This window comes from Folsomia candida, unplaced genomic scaffold, assembly GCF_002217175.1.
Source record: "Folsomia candida strain VU population unplaced genomic scaffold, ASM221717v1 Fcan01_Sc017, whole genome shotgun sequence".
NCBI classification, from domain to species: domain Eukaryota; kingdom Metazoa; phylum Arthropoda; class Collembola; order Entomobryomorpha; family Isotomidae; genus Folsomia; species Folsomia candida.
The window spans coordinates 3577390-3599734 of record NW_019091209.1 but is presented as its reverse complement, the minus strand read 5'-3'; the positions used below and the strand labels follow the sequence as shown (position 1 = coordinate 3599734).

General features: G+C 38.3%; 2 protein-coding genes and 1 long non-coding RNA gene across 9 annotated transcripts; 1 reads left to right on the top strand and 2 right to left on the bottom strand.

The window, feature by feature from the left end:
- Nucleotides 1-432: 432 nt before the first annotated feature.
- On the bottom strand, nucleotides 433-9753 carry LOC110856695 (single-stranded DNA-binding protein 3). Of its 7 annotated transcripts, none has more exons than XM_035857273.1 (16): nucleotides 8490-9753; nucleotides 8332-8404; nucleotides 8191-8252; nucleotides 7989-8073; nucleotides 7856-7897; nucleotides 7559-7639; nucleotides 7270-7359; nucleotides 6623-6703; nucleotides 6486-6534; nucleotides 6146-6175; nucleotides 5588-5769; nucleotides 5399-5498; nucleotides 5243-5313; nucleotides 4776-4964; nucleotides 4641-4697; nucleotides 433-872 (listed from the first exon to the last, which is right to left on the bottom strand). In XM_035857273.1, the coding sequence occupies exons 1-15, from the start codon at nucleotides 8543-8545 to the stop codon at nucleotides 4665-4667; spliced, it is 1224 nt and encodes a 407-aa protein (XP_035713166.1). In that variant the 5' UTR covers nucleotides 8546-9753; the 3' UTR covers nucleotides 433-872; nucleotides 4641-4664. The 7 variants fall into 7 exon arrangements, with proteins under 7 accessions (XP_035713166.1, XP_021960893.1, XP_021960892.1 ...); XM_022105201.2 differs by lacking the exon at nucleotides 4641-4697 and adding an exon at nucleotides 1651-2924 and having other exon boundaries at nucleotides 5426-5498; XM_022105200.2 differs by lacking the exon at nucleotides 4641-4697 and adding an exon at nucleotides 1651-2924 and having other exon boundaries at nucleotides 8490-9751.
- Nucleotides 3142-3880, top strand: LOC118437873. The gene is made up of 3 exons (XR_004836438.1): nucleotides 3142-3581; nucleotides 3645-3696; nucleotides 3786-3880. It is a non-coding gene; the product is annotated as an uncharacterized LOC118437873 (long non-coding RNA).
- A 3160-nt stretch (nucleotides 9754-12913) lies between the features above and the next one.
- Nucleotides 12914-21449, bottom strand: LOC110856993 (tyrosine-protein phosphatase 69D). The gene is made up of 18 exons (XM_022105583.2): nucleotides 19771-21449; nucleotides 19405-19689; nucleotides 19032-19313; nucleotides 18834-18943; nucleotides 18570-18747; nucleotides 18258-18469; nucleotides 17815-18161; nucleotides 17385-17723; nucleotides 17062-17312; nucleotides 16506-16870; nucleotides 16169-16414; nucleotides 15952-16090; nucleotides 15528-15874; nucleotides 15285-15434; nucleotides 15025-15201; nucleotides 14522-14940; nucleotides 14316-14451; nucleotides 12914-14198 (listed from the first exon to the last, which is right to left on the bottom strand). Exons 1-18 carry the CDS (start codon nucleotides 19865-19867, stop codon nucleotides 14121-14123), a joined length of 4158 nt encoding a protein of 1385 aa, XP_021961275.1. The 5' UTR covers nucleotides 19868-21449; the 3' UTR covers nucleotides 12914-14120.
- Nucleotides 21450-22345: the final 896 nt, after the last annotated feature.

The window sequence follows — 22345 nt, the reverse complement described above, 5'->3', positions numbered from 1 at the left end:
AGCTTTTAGTACTTACTGCTGCTTACTTTTGCAGTACTACGACCAGTACCACTTTCAACGTCCAGATTCACATATAAAATTCTTAATAAAATTACTAACCAACAGCTTTTCTACTACCAGCCTGGCATTGGCTACTCAACCCTTCTTCTTCTAAATAGGTGCCGTTTGTTGCATCATGAGCTCATAAAACTCACAAGTATGGTAATAATAATATGCATATGTATGTATAGGAACCAGCAGCAGAGCTATTTAAATGTACTCCCACTGCTAAATACATATGTCTCAACTTTCCGTCTCTTCATCTCCTGGTGCAATGTACTCACTCTCGATTTTTTGGGTGACATCAGCAGTCCACGCTGGTTGGTGACACAATCAAGACGTTTTAGAACAGTAAGTAGTAATTAATTTGAATAAGTACTCGCTGCAAGATTAAGGAGACAGGATCAATTTTACCAACGTAATCTTTACTCATTGTTTACAAAATTTCTATAAGTGGTCGTCTAACAAGAAGATACAACAATTTGGGAGAATTTTCATCAGTTACATAAATAAAGCATGCATAATAATTTTCATGTAAATGTAATAAATTGAAATCATGGATTAACTGGAAAAACTAAACCTATGTAGTATATGTAATCAACATTTAAATAGCTGAATAATTAATATGTTGGATAATGTGAAACAGTTTTATCAAATGGTTGTGTGTGTGTCCATACATTGAGTTTTTTTTAAATATAGAACTTATCATCCCTTCAAGTTTTTTCTTTTCTTTTTTCCCTCCTCTTCTTATTATTCTTCGTCTTCATATTCTTATCAAATTCGAATTCAAATTCCGTCCAAAAAAGTTATGTTCAGATAATAAAGTCGTCCATCTGAAATAAATAAGAAGAATTGTATTGTTAAGATTGCATTAGTCGAATTAATGGTAAACTTATATAGTCAACACAGAAAACTAAATGAGACAAGCAACTGCATGAGAACTGGACAAACTAGAGGCTGCTGCATATTTATGAATGATTGAACTATGCGGACATAACACGGCAATAATATAAATATATATACGTAAAGAAATGTTATTTAGTTTTTACTTTCACTAGTATTTTTTATGCGGCAGGTCTACCAATAATATTCCATAGATTGTATAACACGAACTTTATGATGATGTGTGTCTTTATCAAAGCCCTTTTTACACAAATATAAATATATATCACATCATCGTCAACTGACACTGAATTAACTGGAGGAAGAGGACTCGGCAACTAGTTTGAGACGAATTGTTATAAAAATGAATGAACTTTTTGTTAATTTAAAGTGTTAGTAGTATTTTTAGTAGAGAGATTTTTTTCTTTCTTCATTGACAAAAGAAGAAGACGACAAATTATAGATACCAAAACAATGTGCACCTAACAAATGATACTGGATGCTTAGTTATATCTGATTATCTCTCTATTTCATTCTCTCTCTCTTTCTCTCTCACTGATAAACATGTACACAGATAGACAGATCTACAACGCATGTACTTCTACTTGGCTGACTAAACTGACGGAAACTGACTGATACTGATCTCTAAGGTTGCATGGAAGTAGTGTGGACTACCCTAAGAAGCGAATGCATTAATTAAAAGAGAAAATGAGACGGGGAGGGACATACCTGCACGAAAAAGTAGCAGTGCAATTCGATGATGTCCAAAGAATCTAGAGATAACCTGACACCTGAAGGCTTAAGTAGAAATTCTTGTCTTGATACACACACATTTATAAAGCTCATGTGCCACGTTTTGTTTAAATATACACACACAGTCACTGGAATTACTAAACTATGGCTAAATTCTACGGTAAATCATCATCATCAGCAGCACTTGGACACACCTACACATACACTAAAACTGTTGTAAATACGGAATGATTTCAAAAAGTGTCAGGCCTTTCAGCAATCAATTGACTTGACCGTCTTATTAGAAAACAAGAGACCAGCAGTATTATTGTATAACGACGAAGAGGAGGAGAAGAAATATATAATATGTATGTATGTAGTATAGTAAATAGTAGTATGTAGTTCACCACACCCACAACAATACAACGAACGACAACAACTTTTTGTAAAAAAATGTACACTCCCGTACACTGCAATATCATATTGACTCGTCATCCACAAACTATACATATATATATATTTATCTATATTTATGTAAATCTATACTCGGAACAAATTTTCGAGTGGGTGGTGGTGATGTGGTGGTGGTGTGTGTGTAAGTCGTTTTCTGAAACAACCACTTTTTCGAATGCTCTCTTACTCTTCTATAATTGCTTCTCCCTTGTTCTGATTGATTTGTTTCTTTCACAGCTTATTGTTGCCAGTAATAACATTCTCTGATTCTCTATATATACAGCTAGCAAAATATCTACGTAGTGTCTCGTATGTATATGGTAATATTTAGTAGTTACGTTGGGTAAAACTTCTCACAAATATACACACAGAGAACTATTGGTTTTCATCATTGTATTCCATTTTTTTCTTCCTAATATATTATTTCTTATATCTGAAGTCTGCTTTGTGAAGGTTCCTTCTTTCTTTCTTTCTCTTACTTTTTACACTATGAAAATGATCGATTAGAGGATACTTAGGATCGTTCAGAACCTGTTTGGTAACAAGGTACGCCACTTCCTGGATTCTGAGAGATTGTGTTTTGTGTGTGTGTGTGTGTAATCTAAAACAACATAATATCGTCTTCCATCCGCCTTTTGATAGAAAGAGTTAGTGGAAAGAAGCTATAATGGATATTGTATTATGATATCTTCTGTGTGTGCCGCTTTTTGTTACTGCATGAAATAATCTGAGTGTTCAGTGTCTTTCTCAAACCGTTTTGCCTCTTCCTGCATGCTCTCTTTGATTTTCAAAATCGCTGCAGACTCAGATGGTTCCTCCTAAATAAATAAATATAAAGCATATTAATATGAAAATACTTCTTGCTGCAGAAATAATTAATTGCTGGGGCCAGAGCCAGAACAAAGTGTGTAGTAATAAATACTTGAAAATTTTATCCCATCATTGCACTAGCTACTATCTGCTGAATTACGGAATAAAAAGCATTCCAGTTCACTCTACTGTACATCACTTTTGTTAAACTAATCAGTTATAGTAATTATACTCAAACCTATTTGATAGTCTAAACTAAATCATAAGAAACTGATCAAGATGGACATTGCTAAGAAAGATGGATCGGATTTTATGAAGGCCTAGTGATTGAGATTTTGTATCCCAAATGAACTTCGCCCTAATAATTGATTTTAGCTTTATCAGATAGTGACAAATCACTATCTGATAAAGCTCATTACTAGGCTGCAACTTCAGTAAGAATTTGAGTCAGTGTAAAAAGTCAAAAGAAAGTTGCAAAGAAATCTAAACCATTGCGAGATTAAGATTTATGTTCGTTATATTTATGCATTCTCCTGAGTAATTGGTGCACCACAATTGATTAGTAATTTAACCCTTCTTCCCCGAACAGACTAAAACGAGATGAGCAGAAGACTGACGATTCTTCACATTGATTGACCCATGAAAATGCTACTGATGATGATGAGGTATTAAAAAAGGGACGTTTATAAAAAAATGTTAAGAACTTAATCCTTGCCGTTTCTTGTCAGAATTTTTACTCGTCTTGCTGCTATAATTTTCTTTACCGTATAACTCAATAAAGTAAGTATGATCTGATACCGCTTACTAATAACTCTGTTGTCTACAAAAGAAAACACACTTTTATAATAATACTTGGCTTATGAGAATAGCCCAAAGTTCACTAGGGGAAAAGAAAAATATAAACTATGGATAATGCCAACTAGTTCTACAATATGACAGCCTGTTTTTATGATAAAGATAAGAACAAGAAAATAATGCAATAAGAATAATTTGCCAGCGTTAGAAAAGAATATTGAAGCCTTTGTGAAATAAAGAAAGTAATGAAAGTCAACCCGGATCAAACGTTGCGACGCCGGTGAATTGGAAGCCAAGGTGTTCATCGTGGCAGGTAGATTTATTATATGAATGAACTATAAATACATGTACTTGATATGCGTTTAGTTTTGAAGTAATGTTCTCTTCTCTAGTTTGTCAGACTCATGAAAATGCTACGAAATGACTACTACGGGAATTAATTCGTCAATTTTCCCAACGGAATATAACGACAAGGAGTTGGTTAAAAAGTAAATGAAGTTAAATTAAACTCTGTGTGACAAAACTTAATCAATAAGGTGTATAAAAGTAAGCAGTACACTGAGATATCTTACGTCCCTTTCAATACTCTTTGTGAAACAGGCGAGACTGATTGTTTGTCCGGAATATAAAATATAGAGATAGTTCACGAAGGACAAACCAACTAAATTGAACGGTCGCCCAGTGTCGAATGGGGAAGAAACTTGCGACGTCATCCCTATCGCTCGTACTTATCTCGCTCATACATGCTTGTCTACTGCTACGATTAGTGTTCAATTCCACGCTATTGAAGGGAATCTATGGTGTTGTAATTTGCTTGGGGTCTCTGAGATTTGAATAATAGCCCTGTTTGCTTGCCTAATCATTTAATTGTCCATTAGCTTTACTCATCCTAATTACTATAAAGTTTAATAAGTTGTTAATACTCTAACCTGAAACTCAATCACTGCTACTATTTAATCATTAAATCTATCCATAAATGATGGTTCCTATATGGGTTAGTTCAAACTTCGGTGAGTTTGCATATCAGATACTCAATCACCCTCCACTCAAAACTCTGCACTTACGTTTTCAGGGGGCCCAAATCCGCCTAAATTGTACTCGGCGATTGATGAACCTTCGTCTCGAGGTGTCCCGGGTCCATTTGCTGGCGAATTTTTCATGTCCATTCCATCATTACCGTTCATTACAGGGGTCATTCCGGGGCCGAGAGGAGCCAAGGGTCCACCCTCTGGTCCCCCACCCATCGGGAAATCCTGTCAATCATCATTTTCAGAATATTTTCAATATATATACACTTAACATTTATAATAAAAATGTATTTAAAACCCACAAATTTCTTTCTGTTACGAATTTTCTTTATAAAACTTATTTAAAAAATAATTACTCCTTAATTCTCTTTCAAATTAACTACTCAATCCGCTACTCAATTTACATAAAAGTCTTATAATCCTGTTTGTTATTCCTGTATATCGTCTCATTTAGAATGGAAGTAATAAAAAAATTGGACGAAATAAGAGAAATGCTAACTTACGGCATTTAATGAGCCTCCGGAAACAGGTTTCATCATCCCATACATGTTTTCTCCCCCGGAACTCGACGAATCTATAACAAGACAACCAAGTTAGCAACTCACCAAAGGTTTCGCAATCCTAAACATGTGGAAATACAAGAGTCATGATTAAAATACCTTGAGGACTTGGCATTATTGGAGTACCTGGGCCTGGTGGTCCCGAGGATCCTGGAGGTCCACCATAGTTCCCAGGGGACGACGAGTTGTAATTCATAGGCTACAAATTCAGTTTGTAAATTTATGAACAACAATCTCGGAAAATTTTAAACAATAAAAATGAGGAATAATATATATCTCTATACTCACAGCAGAGGAACTTGGCGGCCACTGCGGCCTTCCTGGTCCAGCCATTGACATTGGAGGCATACCCGGTGGACCTGGCCTCATACCAGGACCAGGTCCAGGTCCATACGATGAAGGACCAAGGGGACCCATTCCTGGTCGGGGTGGCGTCATCCTAGGCCCCATGGGAGCCATTCCTCCAGGTCCTTCAGAGACACATTATTTGCATAAGTACATACGGGTAAGATATAATACCTCTCTGATTGTCATACGTATTGGGCAACAACACAAACTATTGCGAATATCGAGACACGAAAACAAAACAACAAATATTGGTAATAGCAGCAATAATAATAATAACAATAACGCAAATTAAATCGTCTTCTTAACGAAGCATAATATTTTTCTCTCCCCTCTTTCTCTCTCTCTCTTTCTGATTATCATAGCACAGAGTTATTAAAAAACTAATACCTAAACTACGTATTGGCCACGTGCACAACAACACATAAGCAAGCACCACAAAACATAACAACGTTAATTTGTAATTATAGTACTATGTAGAATCTTATTGTTTTAGCATACCTTGCCATCCTACAAAGTCTCCACCTTCTCCTATGATTCATCACGGACACGGCAGCATTCAAAAATTTATACATTAGCAGGGATAGAAATTTGGTGCATGAAAATGTATCTACAGCTTCTACAGCTTTAACAACATGTTTTTTGTCTTTTTTTCTTTGTGGAATATGTAATTATTCGTGTCTCTCGCTCTCTCTGTCTATTAAATTTGTATCTAACATTTCTGTGATTGTATTTAACAAGCCTCTTTTGAGTGTTTTCTATTTTTGTATTTTTAATTAAAAATGAAAATTCTATTAAGGCTAGATACATACATATTATGCAATACAGTAGTAAAACTTGCCTTGTCTGCTGGGGTCCATTGGTCCAGGCATCATTGGTTGTCCTTGGGGCTGCATTCACGAAACATTTAATGATTATTATACGATCTGTTAAAATCAGTAATGTTATCTTGTACGACTTTATGAATTTGATACTTACCCCGTTGAAGTCATTGCCCATTTGTGGCAATCTTACGCCTGGTCTGGGCCCACCCGGGGGATACCTGGGTCCCATGAACGGCTGAAATGCAAAGGAGACATTAAGGGATTTGGCAAAAATCTGTAAAGCCAATTTTTTCCAGCTCTATATTAAGAAGCGAAAAAGCTCTCTCGCATGCTCCCCTAATAACAATAACAATAACAATTAAATGAATACGGTTCACCATATTTTGTTGGTTTCTAATTACCAGAATCTCATCATTAGCAATATGTCAAGAATTGCCATTAATAAGGTAATAATAATAATAATGCAAAATAATTTTGCAGAATATTTTTCGCTGAGGAGGATACAACAGCAGCAGTTTAGTAGTTATTTATCAGACCCGTGCACAAAAGGAGGAGGAGGAGGTAGAAAGAGCATATTTACAACAAAGAAATTTACATGATGCAAGAGGGAACCGTTGTTATACGACATACAAATTTGACACGCACGTTATTTAGATACATACAAATTTAGACACACAGTAAGATTAGAGAAAGAAGGAAGCACATTTTTTACAACTACATAAGTAAAGTACTACTAAATACTACTCCAATCAATCAATCTACTATATGATCGAGATGGGACGAAACATCAGTAATTCTTACTTGGTTTGTCAACATTTGCGGTGGAGGGGGTTGGGAGTGTGGGGACGGTTGGGAAGATGGATGCGTAGGTGGTGATGGTCTCATAGAGTTCTACAAATTTCAAACAACTCGAATATAGACTAAATACGAATACACACGAACCACCAGTGTCGAATGGACGTTTAAACACCCCCCGGACACACATATATATATAGACACATATAAACCAGATCCAAATATCACAGATAACAGCATATATAAATATAGAAATAAATAGGAAATCACGACACAATGAAGCGCACAAGCTTACAGGAAAAAATCCAGGTGGCATAGGGCCACCAGGACCCATTCCGTCGTTAGGACCCATCGGACTGGGGGTAGGACCGGAATTCTGAAAATTAAGTAAAGAAATTGGTTCTCATCAAATGCACCCACAAAAACATGCATATTTACAAAATCTTTCATGTCAATCTATAGCCTTTCAATAATAGAAAGCCTTTGCTAATAAACAAGAGTTTCACCTAAAATCTCAACTGTCTCAACACTAATACTCTTATTTTTGCACACATGGTAAACCTTAAAAATAAGAAAAACAAGTAAAACTCACATGTGCGATTCCATTTACGCCGTAGCCAGAGTTGACAAAGCCCTATAAATATAATCACCATGCATGTAAAAATAATTTTTCAACCTGGAAGCCGTAATTTGGGAAGATATTTCCAAATTTATTCTCCTCTTACGTAATCATGAAAGGCTTTAGCTTCACTAGAATGTTCGCAGGTATCTCGTCGCTCGGGTGCAGCGCAGTACAGGTCCCAGAAAACGCTGCAATGATAAATCAGTACCAATAAATAACCAATAAACTTGACAGATATTTCCTGCATACATATCGACACATTTTTTTGCAAGTTTCGATATAATGCACTATTTCTGTTCACTTACCACCACCATGAATGGAGAAAACCAGGGGGTTCACCCAACGTGATATTTTTCTCCCATCGGATCTATTACGAAATACAAAATCATTAGCATACATTTTACATGCAGCATTTCAAATTTCAGTAAAAATTTGATTTTTAATACCTCAGAAAGGAATGTTTGGGCGGCTTTTTGTGCTCCAACGTGTAATAAGTACTCATAAACGTATAGTGCCAGCCTGAAAAAATAAATAAATCAGAACATAAAAATAAAATCGCGTCCCCCAATTGTAAATAGATTTTGAAAAATAAAACTAGTCTCACTTTTCTCTAGCTTGAGCATCTGACGGAACCGCAGAACCTTTGCCTTTAGCATACATTTTTATACTGATGGGTTTAATAGGTATTAACAACTTTATATAACAAATTACTCTGTAGCAATTAATACGTTCTTAACGTTAATAGTAATTGCTACTAATTAATTGTACTGAAAATATGATTTATATTCACAACAACTTTTCATTCCACGAAAGCATTTTCGTCAATATCAGAACTTTCACTCAATCACAGGAACAATTTCTCTTAAAGATGATGACGATGGTGATGTGAGACCTTTTTCGAAATCCACAAATAAGGTCGTTCTCCTCGTCGTTCTTTCCAGTTTCACCGTCATCATCAGTAGTAGGCATCAATTTTATAATACTTATCAAGTTGATGTCCTAAAATGTCCCTACTTTTTCTCACATGATCTCCTCCCCTTTCGTAATCACATCAACCAGTCATAAATCCAATTCAATCCTCTCCCGTCTCATCTCACATTTAAACTCCAAGGTTATTAACACAAGTCCCCACAATTTAACTAACGTTCCCCCTTTAACTCGGGTCCAATAATTACCAACACTTTGTCAACTTCAACTTCTCCTTCCAATCTTTCTTTAAGTCCCCGACGCCAAACTTGTGCCCGTCTCAGGAAAATAAACCGGGCTACACTTTTCCTCCTCCAAAGGTCATGCTTCTTCTGCGGATATCGTCCTCCGTCCGGCCTTTTTTCAATCTTGCACAAATTTGCGGGTCTCTTCTTTTCGCACTCCTCGCGAGTGAGTGGTACTTATTGAACAGTTAGTTGTTAAACAACAATCAGAGCAGTATTAGTTTAGTTTAGCCTTAGTCGGTGGGTCGGTGGTGGTGGCAAGAAGAGGATCCCTCTCTCAAGAGTTTATTAAGAAGAAGCAGTGTTGTTATATATATATCGACGACGACGACGACGACGAGGGATGCTGCAACTTGGTTCGTCTCTCCTTCTTTACCAATTCTTCAAAAAATTTCCTACAGAATCTCGTTAATTGTTGGTACTAGAAGAAGCAGTAGTGGCGGTGGTGGTGGTGGTGGACTATGTAAGAGACGAAGAGAAAGCATTATTCGTTCGATGCTTGCTCTCGATCCTGTGCTGCTGAATTGTGCTTTGCTTCGTTTCGTGAGTATGTAACTCTGACGGATAAAAGTATTCACCAAGCAAACGGGGTAGAAGTAAGAGAGGAGCGCGTTTAAAGAGGAGAGGATGGCACGGCAAAAGCAGTGTCTATTGCTCTGCTCTTACTACTGCTTTAGTTGGCCGTAGAGCTTTTATCTAGGAGCAGCCGTAGTAGGTGTAGGATACGTATTCTGTTCTGTCTGTAGAGTAGACCTCTATTATTATTATTATTGTTATGCTATGCTCATGGGAAGAAGAAGAGTCGGTCCTCGCATAGCACGGAGTAAACTCAAACCCCCTTTACAAGAACCACTCTCAGTCAGTCAGAGTCGTGCATTCTGCTATGTTTTATACGGTTGGGCAATACTCATGGTTTTTCTCATGGCTTCATACATTCAGACATCATGTGAATGAACCACCCCCGGGGTGAAGTAGGACCACACCCACAAGGACCAAAAGTCAAGGGGCGACTGCGATTAGTCGCACGTTCCCCACTTTCTCCAGGCAGAACACATCGCCCTGGAGAAAGTGGGCGACTTTCATCCTCCTCTAAGGCACCTTTTACAGTACATCGGGCAGCGTGATACCCGACTCGGGATCTTTTTCGTTCTCGGTCACCACGTCGTCGTTGGAGGTAACTCGGCGAGAGACGCAACTGCACTGGGTTTTAGTATACCGTCCATTGCTTGCTTGCATACCACATTCAGTTCAGTTCAGCGTGGCTTGCTTGCTTTAACCCTTTCCTCACCATCGAATCGACAGAGAGCAACAACGCAACTAAAGGAAACCAGCAACGGTGGCCCAACAACCAACCAAGCAACCAGCAACCAGCAACTCATCATCAACTCCTGTAAAAAGGTTGGTTGCTGCTTTTTGGAGTAAAAACGTATGTACGGCGAGGCAGCCGAGAAGTAACCATGATAGGAAAAACCTTGTTATTATTCTCCGTATTAAACAGTATTGCATATTATGTAGTACATGGTCCGTGTCCGTATCTATGCTTATGTGCTGTTCAATTCTTTGGACTTTTTATGGATGAAATCCCCAAAGTCGAGAGAGAGAGAGAGAGAGAATGATGCAAAGTCTTGCATTTCCTTCCACACTTTTAGGAGAGAAATATAGCACGACGACGACAAGAAGAAGATCGGGGAGGCTGAGAAAGAAGCGTCTTTCCAGAACATGTACATAATAATATCAAGAAAGAGCTCTGGCTTTTTCTCTCCAACTTGGTCTTTTTCTGATCCGATGCGATCTGTGTGTAGGTCGAAAAGCGAATGTAAAAAGAGCAAAAGGAGGAGTCGTCGTCGTCGTCTCGTAAGCAACGGCAACTGAATCTCTCTCTCTCACTCTCCTGGAGACGCCACCATCATCGTCATCATCATCATCCCCCATGCAAAAATCAATGTAAAAGAGTTTGCTGCCTGCCAGCCAGCCTCGTCGAGACGGAATACGAGATACAAATGAATTGCATAATAGGTTCACATTCTCTCAACTTTTAGACGAATGCTGAGACTAGTAGATCAGAGGTTTTAGAAGATAATTTTGCATGCAAAATAAATTCCGCAACGGTTTTATCATCCATTTAATATCTTGGTTACTTGTATGAAAATGGTTTGATCAACTACTTTCACAGGAACGATAAGACACGGCGTACTAATACAGCGCCGGGTAGTTTGAGACAAAACCACTAAGCTTTCTCTCTCCAGTAGGACAATCCGTACATGTGCATAATGTCTCATCACGTATCGACTTTTGTTGTTGGTTGGTGCATGCGACCGAGAATATTAGAGACCGGTTCAAAGAGATATTTTCTAGTTGGTTAGTTTTAGAGTTAGTTGCTGTACGAAAAGGAAGGACGGAAGGAAGTCAAGGCCGGTGGAAGTATGGAAATATTCAGGTCGAGTAAAATCGTTTGTCCAGTTTACCCATGGGGAGGAATGAAATGAATGAGTATAAAATGTACTTAAAATATCAAACTAAACTAGATTCATCATCGCTGCGATAGACATGTGCAGTTCGTCACACGTACAAAGTTCACATCGTCTGAATTTCAAGGGTGACTTGGAGAGAGATGCAACAACATAATGGCATCATTGGAATGTGAGACGACTACTGGACAGTGAGCACTTGTGTGATTGTGAGACTTGTTCTTGAGGCATCTAAAAATCCTGACTGTCTAAAAGACTCCTCATGCAGCTCCTCGTCTGCTGATGCTGTCTGGATGGACAGAACTTTCTCAGATTTCGATACCATTTAAATGGATAGACTTCGCGTCGCATCTTTTCAGCAATGCTGCCGATACTATTTGACTTGGATGATGATAAGTACTAAAATGTTGGGCGAATAAGGGAGAGAAATATATTTAATAGTTGGTTGCATATATGAATGTATGCCCTCAATTACTGGATTGGTTCTCCTGTGCCGTATTATTTTACATCTACCTGTCTTTCTCACTACTACCTCTGGCAATTGTATTCTACATACATAACAGACCCCTCATAGCTCACTGCTCATTCCAGTTGTTCCTTCCATCTACTCCTTGTAATTTAAAAAGTATTGATTTATTGAGTGAGTGAGCGGGTGGGCATAGATAGAGATAGCAGCACTACGAGAGCATAGGCAGTTGTCGACGTCGTCGTTTGTCGTCGTCGTCGCAATAGTTGCTAGATTGGATTTAAGGTTGCTCAGCTCAGCCGACCAAACCAGGCAACTCTTTTACTTCCTCGTATTATTCATACCTTATTCTTCCTCTTCTTTCTTGCCTTTTACACGCTGCTGAGCATATGCACGAAAAATATCAGGAAATCAATCAATACGGCTGCAGTCACCCCGTGTGTAAAGAAAGATGTTCTTTAGTCGGCCCGGGTCAGGTTTTCTACATTTTTCTGACATTTTCATCATCACGCCACACACCAAGTCATGCCTGGCTTCGTCCCGGGCGTCGGATACCATGCAAGTAGCTAGCTGGTAGTAGGCCGATGTTGATGATCACGAGTTCCATGATTTTTCTTGTGGCTTATGCATAAATTATGGAATTGTGTTAAAAGGATGCAAATTCATAGCTTCGGAAGAATCGGGTGAAAAGCTGAGACTTCTTTTTTAGGGAAGGTTATCATGTCATACTTCAAGGAGAGGAAATATATCATGCAAATTATGATTATTAGTCACAAGCATAGGTCACAAGTTAGAAAATGCGTATGACACGAGGATTAAGCGGTGTATGATATGTGCACCGTTCACCGTCATTAAGCACATAAAAATAAGTGATAGTTTTCGGTTTACTTTGGTTAAAAGGCTTGTATTTACGCCATCGTCAGTCTACGTTGTTCCATAATAATATAATAACAAAAGACTCGTCAATCCTAATATATACTTACTTTTAGTTAGTTAAATTATGTTGTACATGCATGTAATTTATATTAAGTTAATACCGAAAATGCAAATTGTGACGTATAAAACTAGCCTATATCACTTAACGTTGCGAATTATGCAATGACATTTTAGTGTAGTTTTTGGTATTTGATTCTATATTCAGGAGAGACAGGAAATAGATTTTTGTACAGTGTGTACATACACCACAGCCATCCACCCACTCACCCTCCCACTCATCACAAATGGATTTCACAACATTATTCCACGTGCTGAATGGTGTGTGCAAATTTTTTTCCAAATCGGCAATCATATATTTGTATATACCAGAGGAGGAGTGCATTGCATTTTCTTTGTTACTTATGGACGACGCGATTGTGCAGTAGTCTTACAGTTTTAGGGAATATTTTATATGTTGCACTGTTTTTTCGATGCATTTTTCAGCATCTCTCTGGGTAAGAAACTTGCTGAAACATATATCGCCGGTTGTCGTCTTTGGAGAGAAAGATCTATTTCCAAAGATCTAAATGTTATGTAAATGGAATTTTGTTTGTTTTCCGTACAATTCTATTTGTTGTATAGAAACGTAAGATTTAGTAGGACTATATCTTGTCATTTGTTTGAGCTATCCATAATAAATGTTACATAACATAAATACATGTGCCTACTATATACTATGATTAATTATAGTATTTTTCCTTTAAAATTGTAAAATATCCAGTATGAAATCTTATCAAGTTATAAAACAGTTTTTGTTGTAAAGTTGGGAGTCAAGAAGCTGTATATAATAGTAATCACTCCAGGGAGAAAGTTTGTCAGAGTTATTAAATAGAAATAGGCTATAAAACTACGCATTTCTCGTTCTCTGTTCCTAGTCATCTAACAATAGTAGTAATAATAATAATCATAAGAACAATGATAAATATATAACGATGAACAGTACAATTTAGTAACGGAATGACCAGTTGAGATGACAGTTTTGTAAAAGACATAAAACTCTGAACCTGCCTAAATCTATTAGTATGAAAATTATAAATATTCAAACACTATTTGATGAATAGACAACAACAGCGACAACGGCAAGAAGCAGATCATCATCATCATCATATTTCCAGTCAGTGTCCAGCGTTCCCATTTGCTACATGAAGTTCAGCATATGTGTGCAATCCACGGTAAATAAATTCGTATTGAGGCTGCAATCACGAAAATAACACGATTATTTTTTTTACATGGCAGAAACAGGGGGCATAACATTATGCAATTACACAATTAGTTTGGGAGTAAGAATTAATTAATTTAAGTGCACTTACAAAATTACGGAACAACCCTTGTCGTTGAGACCTTAATTTTCTTACAACACTAAAAACATCGATTCGAGATTCGTTCATCATTTGCTGAACTAGAATGGCGAGTGCCACAAAAATGCAGCTTCTATCAGCCCCGTCGCTAGAAAATAAATATAAATTTTTAAATATTATCCTTCGTATTGTTTTCGGCTTCACAAAAATGTTCTCACCTGCAATGCACAACTATAGGTCCAACATTGCCCTCCAATGTATCTTTGTATTTAAAGGTAGTATCAATTAATTCAACGATGCCCCGATCAATCTGAGGTACTTCGCCCTCTCCGACGGGCCATCCATTGTACTGGAACTGAGTGACAAGACAAGAGTGATCTGTTTTCGTGTCGGTGACAGTAAACTCCCGACGGTAGTAAAATGGAAAACTTTGACTCTGCATGTATTTGACTTTAATGTAATCGTGACTGGTTTCCTGGTCCTTTTCAGGCCAATATCTTGTACATTTTTCTTCACCAGTCTCTGACAACATCACAATACTCCGAATGTTTTGCTCAACTATCATTCTCCAAAAGTCCCCAATAGTTACTTCCAAGGGATCTTGAGCAATGATGAATTGCTCAGTACTGTCATATCCCTGAGTAAATGCAACACATTACATTTTAAAAACACCACTTTAGTTATAACTTTATTATTCCAGTTAGAATTGGTTGAAACGTACCTCGATAAATGTAGCATTAATATACGTGTTAATCTCTTTGCTGAGTGATGGCATGGGAGATAGATGCACGCGGTTCCTGTCATAAGGAATGATATTTTCGTGATGATTGCGATGCCTGTTGTCTTCCGACGCACCCACAGTGAATGGCTTTCTATCCTCTATTACTTGCACTAGTCTCTGTTAATTAATTAATTGGATGCATTACAATTTGAAAATAATGGTTACTTTATAGTGCTTAATATTTAAATAATTAACAGTACCTCAAACTCCTCTTGCATACGAGATGTTGTACTCCCAACAGCACAACCTTTAATTTTCTCGATATGCGACTTGAGCTCGGAAGACGACACATCAGTGTCTCCAAATTGAGCCATTTCCATCAAAGCACGGTAGATGAAGATATATTGCTTCTGCAATTTTCAAAAATCAAATTTGTAGTTAATACGAATCCGAATTTTATTCGTTACAATTTTCCAGCTCTATATATTCCTTGTTTGACTAACCAATGATTGCACGAGATAATTTCGTTGGTGTCTGAGATCGCAAATTGTATTAAATATTGACACACAACCCTCTTCATTCAGTTGTTGAAGCATCGAGTCCAATCCCACTAAAGTTCCGGTACGACCTACTCCCGCACTGCAATGCACGAGGATGGGACCCTTATCAGGAGCATACGCCTCGTTAAATCTTTTAATAAATCTGAGGATTCCCACGGGGTGTTCCGGAGCCATAAAGTCCTTCCAGACGAGGTAGTGATACTGGAATATTTCTCGCTCTTCCCGATTCCCATCCTCAACATTAGATCCGGAGCGTGCCTTACTGATTTTCAGGTTCCTTACGAGATAGTCTGCAAATTTGTGATACAAAAGATTAATATGAAAATCAATTCAAGACTTGGTAATTGAGGTTTAAATCGGATTGTACCAGAGTAGCGTTTTTCCGAACAATGTGTGACCATGAATTCCGCGTAGTTGGTTGAACCTTCATTTGGCCAGTATTTTGCACACTTCGTTTTGTTGTATTCTTCCACATTTGTTAACATGAGGATAAAGTGGGCATGTTGCTGTTGAAATTTAAACCATTCTTATGATTGTATTTTTCACCGTTACAAAAAAAAACACTACAAAAAACTTCAAATTACCTCCCAAATCATTCTCCACCAGTCCACAACGGTTGTTTCCATTGGTCCTTGTGCACAAATAAACTTCTTCCTCTCTTTGTAGCCAACGACAAAGTTGGCGTTGATGTAATCAGATCCGTTCTCAGATGTTGAGAGTTTCACTCTCGTTTGATCGTACGCTTTGATGTCGGGGTACCTATTTTTGCCAACATTGCTCGAGTTGTCGGATGCTTGCGCGGTACGATCACAAAACCGATCAGGTAATTTCTACAGTAAAAAAAAATATCAAAGGCATATTATATCAAAGTCGGCCCAAGTAACTCGAGCAAGTAAACATCTATCTAGTCCAAGTAATTACCTCAAACTCTTGTTGAAATCCTAAATCAGAGTCCTTATGCCGCTCTAAATAGGCATTGACAAGTTCGTCCTTTGACAAGGGTGGCAAGTTTGGTGGCTCCTCGCTCGGAATTGGTTGTTGGCCTCGCAATCGGCGGCACCATTGTTGGATAGAGTGCGAAAGACCATACTCTTGATCTCCGGGCTCTTCCTTCCTCCACCTCATGACGCACATGAGAGCAATTAGCACGACGACTAATGTCACAATCAAGCTAGAAATGATGGCAACGCCAGGAATTATTGACTCTTGAGAATCAGCTCCAACGGGTCTCAAGGGGAGAAAATATTTGCTCTGGGCTCGCATCCTTTGATGTTTGTCATTTACCACTGAAACAGTGAACCAACAGTTACAACATTGCATATAGCACGTACTACGTGGAAAAGTAATAATGGGTCATATGCATAAAAATAAGTAAATGCTTTTACTCCAAAATTTCCTTGGTAAATTATTTTTTTACGCCGGAAATTTTGAAGTAAAAGCATTTGCTTATTTTTATGCATGTGACCCAATGTCATACCGATAGCATCTAAATATGCAGTGTATGTGCTGCCAGTGTCTAAGGGACCGTCTTGGGGAATGTTGGAATGTTGTTGGCCGTTTGAACTGGTGTGCCGTTTGCGGTGATGCTTCAAAGGAATAGCATTCGCGGACGGGTAGTGTCCCGAAGGTCGATAGGAATATGCGCCCATGCTAAAGTCATTCTGTGGCCAACATTTCTCACAAAGCAACCTCTCGCTCATAACTCCATCCCCGATCATTATATGTCGGCTGAAAAAAGTAACATATTTGTAAAATTATCTATAAATCTTCATTATCATCATTAAATACTAGAAAATGTACCTATTGGCATCCAGCATTTCGGCAAGATACGCACCGGAATTAGTCCCGTTGTGTATCGCGTCATAGGTGAAAATCTCCATCTCAGATGGAGGTTTCAAATCATGCACGGATTGATCCTTGCCCAATCTAACAACAATGACGCGTAGACAACAAATTGTCCCGTTTCGTTGAGAAATGTGTGGAACATTGATCATGAAAAATATTTGCTGGCTGTTGCTTCGTTGTACAGCTTTCCAAGAAGCTTGGCTGAGTTCTTGAGTATCTGGAATACTTTCGGGCGTGAGGCAACTGACCTCTGCAGAAGCGCCACATCTTTTGGAACGTGTTTTTGCACAAACGCTGTAAATCATCAAGATAAATCATTATCAAATTATCAGAAATGAAAACAAACTACCAATTAACTTGATTGAACAAACAAACTTTCACTCACTTTACAAATATTTGTGTGTTTGGAGGTTGACCAGGAAAGTCCGTTTTTCGAGGAGCGTTTGCCAATACGTTTTTCGTAATTGGCGGAACTCTATCTTCAGCCTGCTTTCCTTGTTTGTCGTAGAACGACGCATTTCCCGTCAAGGTCACTTCATATTCACCAATGTAACCTTGTGGATCGCTGGGTTCATCCCAACCCACGCTGACAAGAGTCTCGTGAGTCTTTACGTCGTATTGACAATTCAAACTCAAATTTTGTGGAGCGCTAGACATGCCGTCCATCGTAGTTCCATTTACTTCTTGTGAATATGCCTCGCATGTCTTGATGTAACTAGAACATGCTTGTATCTAGAAGTATCCATAAAGATATCAGTTGACTAACGAGTTGATTGAGTGAATTAATAATATGCAATTAGGTGATTAATGCTGGCTCCGCTTTTGTACCTTGAAGACATATGTAGCTCCAGGTTTTAATTTTTCAACCATAAGTGGATGCTCATACGCCGTGTAGTACTGCGGAATACCGGACTGGATTCGTCGGTAGGATACATTGTAATAGTTAAAGTACTCTGAAATATTCGAGTATACATTCCAACCCAGAGTAACTGTGTTTGAGGTAAATCCATTGACTGAAATTTGTGGTACAAAATGCGGATCTGCAAAAAGGAACATAACAAAAGAGGTGGTAGAGATAGTTAAATTTAATGTGTTTTCTATTAATGGAAATACATAAATTTTTTCATCTCAATCACCAACCTTCGAGAAGTGTTACGACATCAATGTCATAAACATCTTCGTGTTGGCCAACTTCATTTATGGCAGAAATTGAGAAATTGAAGTACGTTTCTCCAGGATTTAATTTAGTAATGAGATACGAGTTTGCTTTAGGACTCAGGGATATTTTCACGGGACCGACCTTTTTGCTTTGATAGTACTGTAAGCATTTAGGTTGCACATTATCATTCATACTAATCAAATTAGGTAAAAATGGTAATCGTATGATTTCTATTCTTGTGTTACCTTCATTTCAAGGTTTTTTATTTTCGAGTTTCCATTAAATAATGTCCAGTTGGTAAAAATCTGCGTCCGTCCAACAGCTTTTACTAGTTGAAATCTCAACGTAGGTTTACCTAAAAGCGGTGATAAAACAAAAACGAAAATACAATAAGTACAATAAATTAACCAGTAAGTCAAAGACCAAATAGCTCTGATTATTACTTTTCACAACTAAATGTGTCTCTTTAGTCCCATCCGGCGTGTTGCAGTCATATGTCCCATTCATTTCAGGCGTTGCATTAATCATCACCAAAGTGGAAGATATCTCTGCAGGATTACTCCGCGTTTCAGACGTGCTGTGACTCTCAGAATTTGCAACTGGTCGATGAGAAAATTGCCAGTGGATATTTGTCGGAGAAGGGTAGCCCGTCACGGCACAAGTCATGCTAACATTACTTCCTTCTTTGACTTCATGGACTGCATTGAGCGTAACTTTGGCATTTACTGGAACAAATAATTTAATATTCGGTGTCATAATCAAGAATTATATAGTAATAACGTTAAAAATAACTTTCAATTAGAAAAAATTCCTCACCATTGAACAAAAGTTCATGCGTAACATTATGCACTTCGCCGGTGGATAGATTAGCACTACACAAATACCTCCCAAAGTCGTTAAAGGTCACATTAGGAATGACATGAATCGCTTCATGAAGCGACGAGCTTTTAGATTTCGGTGGAACTGATGGTAAAACGGTGTTTTCAAATATCCACTTTACGGATGCTATCGAAGTATCGTTAGAATGGCAGGTGAGCGTCGCTGGGCGTCCCAAAGACTTTAATCCCTCTCCAGTCATCGATATTTTCAGAATGTCGCACCCTAAAGTTCAAGTAATCATTGAAATTATTGATTAACATTCCCATCACATTAATAATCAGGGGTTTAAAAATTAATTCTTACATGATGGGTGCAAAAATGTCACAAAAATAATAGCAGCTGCGAAGAAAAAGAGCTTCATCCTTGCCATTAAGTAACTTGATCCTACTTGACCAGCCATTTTGCTACTTCCGGTTTATCTTCTTCAGAGCAGAGGTTAAAGGACAAGGAGCAAAATTCTTGAGCTTGATCAGGTGCTATCTCAACCAACTAGCGACAATCTACACCATTACATTACATGCGTTGCTTTCTTGATTGTTGTGTTTGGATCCGTTTTTCATTCCTCCTAGTCTACAGTCGGGATGACCACCCACATAAATTTGTGGGGGTGTGGTGTGGTAAATTGAGCAGAAAATGTGCGTGGTTCGTTCGTTCCCCGTTGTGGTAGAACTACCAAATTTCTCCAGTCACCATTTCCATTTTCATTTTGTTCATAAACAACGTCTCAGCTATGTCCACGACACCATTATTATTATTCTTATTATGTCCATAATTATAGTCCGCATTTAGCTAACTTCCCATCCACCCACGCATTTTATGGGGTATTACTCGTTGGTGTAAATAAATACTCAATAATCCGTGGGTGGCACGATGCTTGTGTTTAAAAGTCTAAAACTTAAACGGTTAAAAAAATGACCAGTTTCTGAGGTAATATCGTCGTGGTCGAAAGGATTCAAATTTTCCAAAAGTATGAATTATATGATGCTGCCAGGTTTGGTTTATTAGTTGGAGAGGAAATTGGCCGCATATATTTAGACGTCGAGACGGAAGTGTGATGCGGTGGGGGTGTACTATGCGGTCATGTCATTTTATTTCAGCTTTATTGATACTTTATATCGCACATTTCCCACAAATCAATCAACCATATATAAAATTCCAGCTTAATCACTATTTATTTACACTTTCACTCTTAATAAAAACAAACTCTTTGTCCAGAAAATCCTTACTCACAAGTCACAACGCAAAAATGTTTACCGGACTCTCACACCCAAGTCACTCTTCACTCTCCTCTTCTACTCTCACCTCGTAATAAAAAGTCACCGGAAGTAGTTTAAACTTGGGTCCCAATTTCTCCCGTTTTTTCTTTAAGCCGACACTCATCATCAGACCAATAATATTCCTCGCTGGCCTGTCCTGTAAATTCTTCTCCAGCCGTAGAAGAAAGTAACTCTCGAGGAAGAAGTCGTGCCCACAACTTTTTTGTGGTTTGGTTCCACTCTCGACGATGATGATGTCAAGTCAATGCACAAATATAATATAATGTTGTGGTTTGATTATTTGTGCAATTAGCCAGACCAGTTATTATTTGGGGGGATGGTGGATAACAACAATAAGAAGCGACGACGACAACCATCCAGTCCAGCAGCAAGTAAATTAAGTGATTAATTTGCTGCTGGGTATAATATTTTGTTCTGTGTGCGGTGTTAGCATGAGTGAGTGGAATAAGTTCACTTTTTGTAGTAGTCGGCTGCTTGCTGGCTGCTGCTGGATATATAAAACCCTTCTTCCGCAGATATTATATTATTCCCTTAACGCAGCCTGCATGAAATGAATGTTGTGTATGTGTGAATGCAATCCAATCGTGTTACAGCATAGCCGTCCGTCCGAAAGTGCAAGACGACCGAGAGGAAAAGAGGGCTGTGAAAGGAATACAAAGTTTGTTGGCTGCTGCTGCTGCTTAAATAACGCTTATATCCTCGCTTGCCTGGTCTCTTAAAGCTCCAGAGAGAGAGAGAGAGTTCCATCCATACTGCTCGGACGACGACTTTCTTTTGTAACTCAACACCATGCTAAAAGAGAGAGAGACAGGGCTCGAGGAGAGGTTCTGAAACTATGGCTCGCTTGGAGTCCCGAATGTGAAAGTTTTCCGGAGACGAGGAAGTCAGAAAGAGGTGGAATGAAATGTTGTTATCCAGAAATTATGTCGCTGATAATCCTCCGGCAAGATGCAAAGGCAGGAAGTACTGGGGGCATAAGGGGAGACGACGTGGGGTTTGTCCGACTTACGAGATGGGTATTCATAAAGAGGTGTATAATTAGCGAGGGATTCATGAGTGGGTGTGGTTTTGGGGTGGAGAAAGTTGGGAGATTGGGTTGGTTTAACTTGTAGTGAAAGCAGGCTGGGTTTAAGGGTTGTTTGGTACTTCAAATTGGGGGGAAGGGGAAAGTATGGGCGACGAAAGTTGTGAGATGCCTCAGTATAGGGAAATATGTGTCGTTATTTCGGTGCTGGAGAAAACCGCTACGAATGCATGACAAGACTTTCTCTCCGCCTCAACAAAGACAAAACCACTTCCGGTATCGCTTTCCCTTTTCATAACGGGAGGTAGTTGTGTTTAGAGAGAGGGTAACAATTAGAGACTTTTTTCAGGTGACGCCTTATATGAGCACATATAAATGTGTAATTGTGGTCTAATAAGGAAGTGTGCATTTCATTTGCATAAGTATCTTTATATGTATACCTTTTATACCGTGTAACCACAGCCCCACCCAATACTTGGCAAAATACGTATGAGACAGAGTAGCTGTTGAACTAAAAAGTTAATTACATGTACGTAATAACTGGTTATCATCCGAGAAAGTATACTTTGTGTAAGCT

Bases quoted from the DNA above. Each gene is read 5' to 3' on its own strand.
- LOC110856695 (XM_022105200.2), bottom strand. From the start codon at position 8,545: ATGTATGCTAAAGGCAAAGGTTCTGCGGTTCCGTCAGATGCTCAAGCT. The intron at 8,405-8,489 runs GTGAGACTAGTT...TTATTTTTTCAG, and splicing joins GATGCTCAAGCTAGAGAAAA to GCTGGCACTATACGTTTATG. The intron at 8,074-8,190 runs GTAAGTGAACAG...TTATCATTGCAG, and splicing joins TTTCTCCATTCATGGTGGTG to CGTTTTCTGGGACCTGTACT.
- LOC110856993 (XM_022105583.2), bottom strand. From the start codon at position 19,867: ATGGCTGGTCAAGTAGGATCAAGTTACTTAATGGCAAGGATGAAGCTC. The intron at 18,748-18,833 runs GTAACACAAGAA...AAATGCTTACAG, and splicing joins TAAAAAACCTTGAAATGAAG to TACTATCAAAGCAAAAAGGT. The intron at 16,415-16,505 runs GTAATTACTTGG...TTTTTACTGTAG, and splicing joins GATTTCAACAAGAGTTTGAG to AAATTACCTGATCGGTTTTG.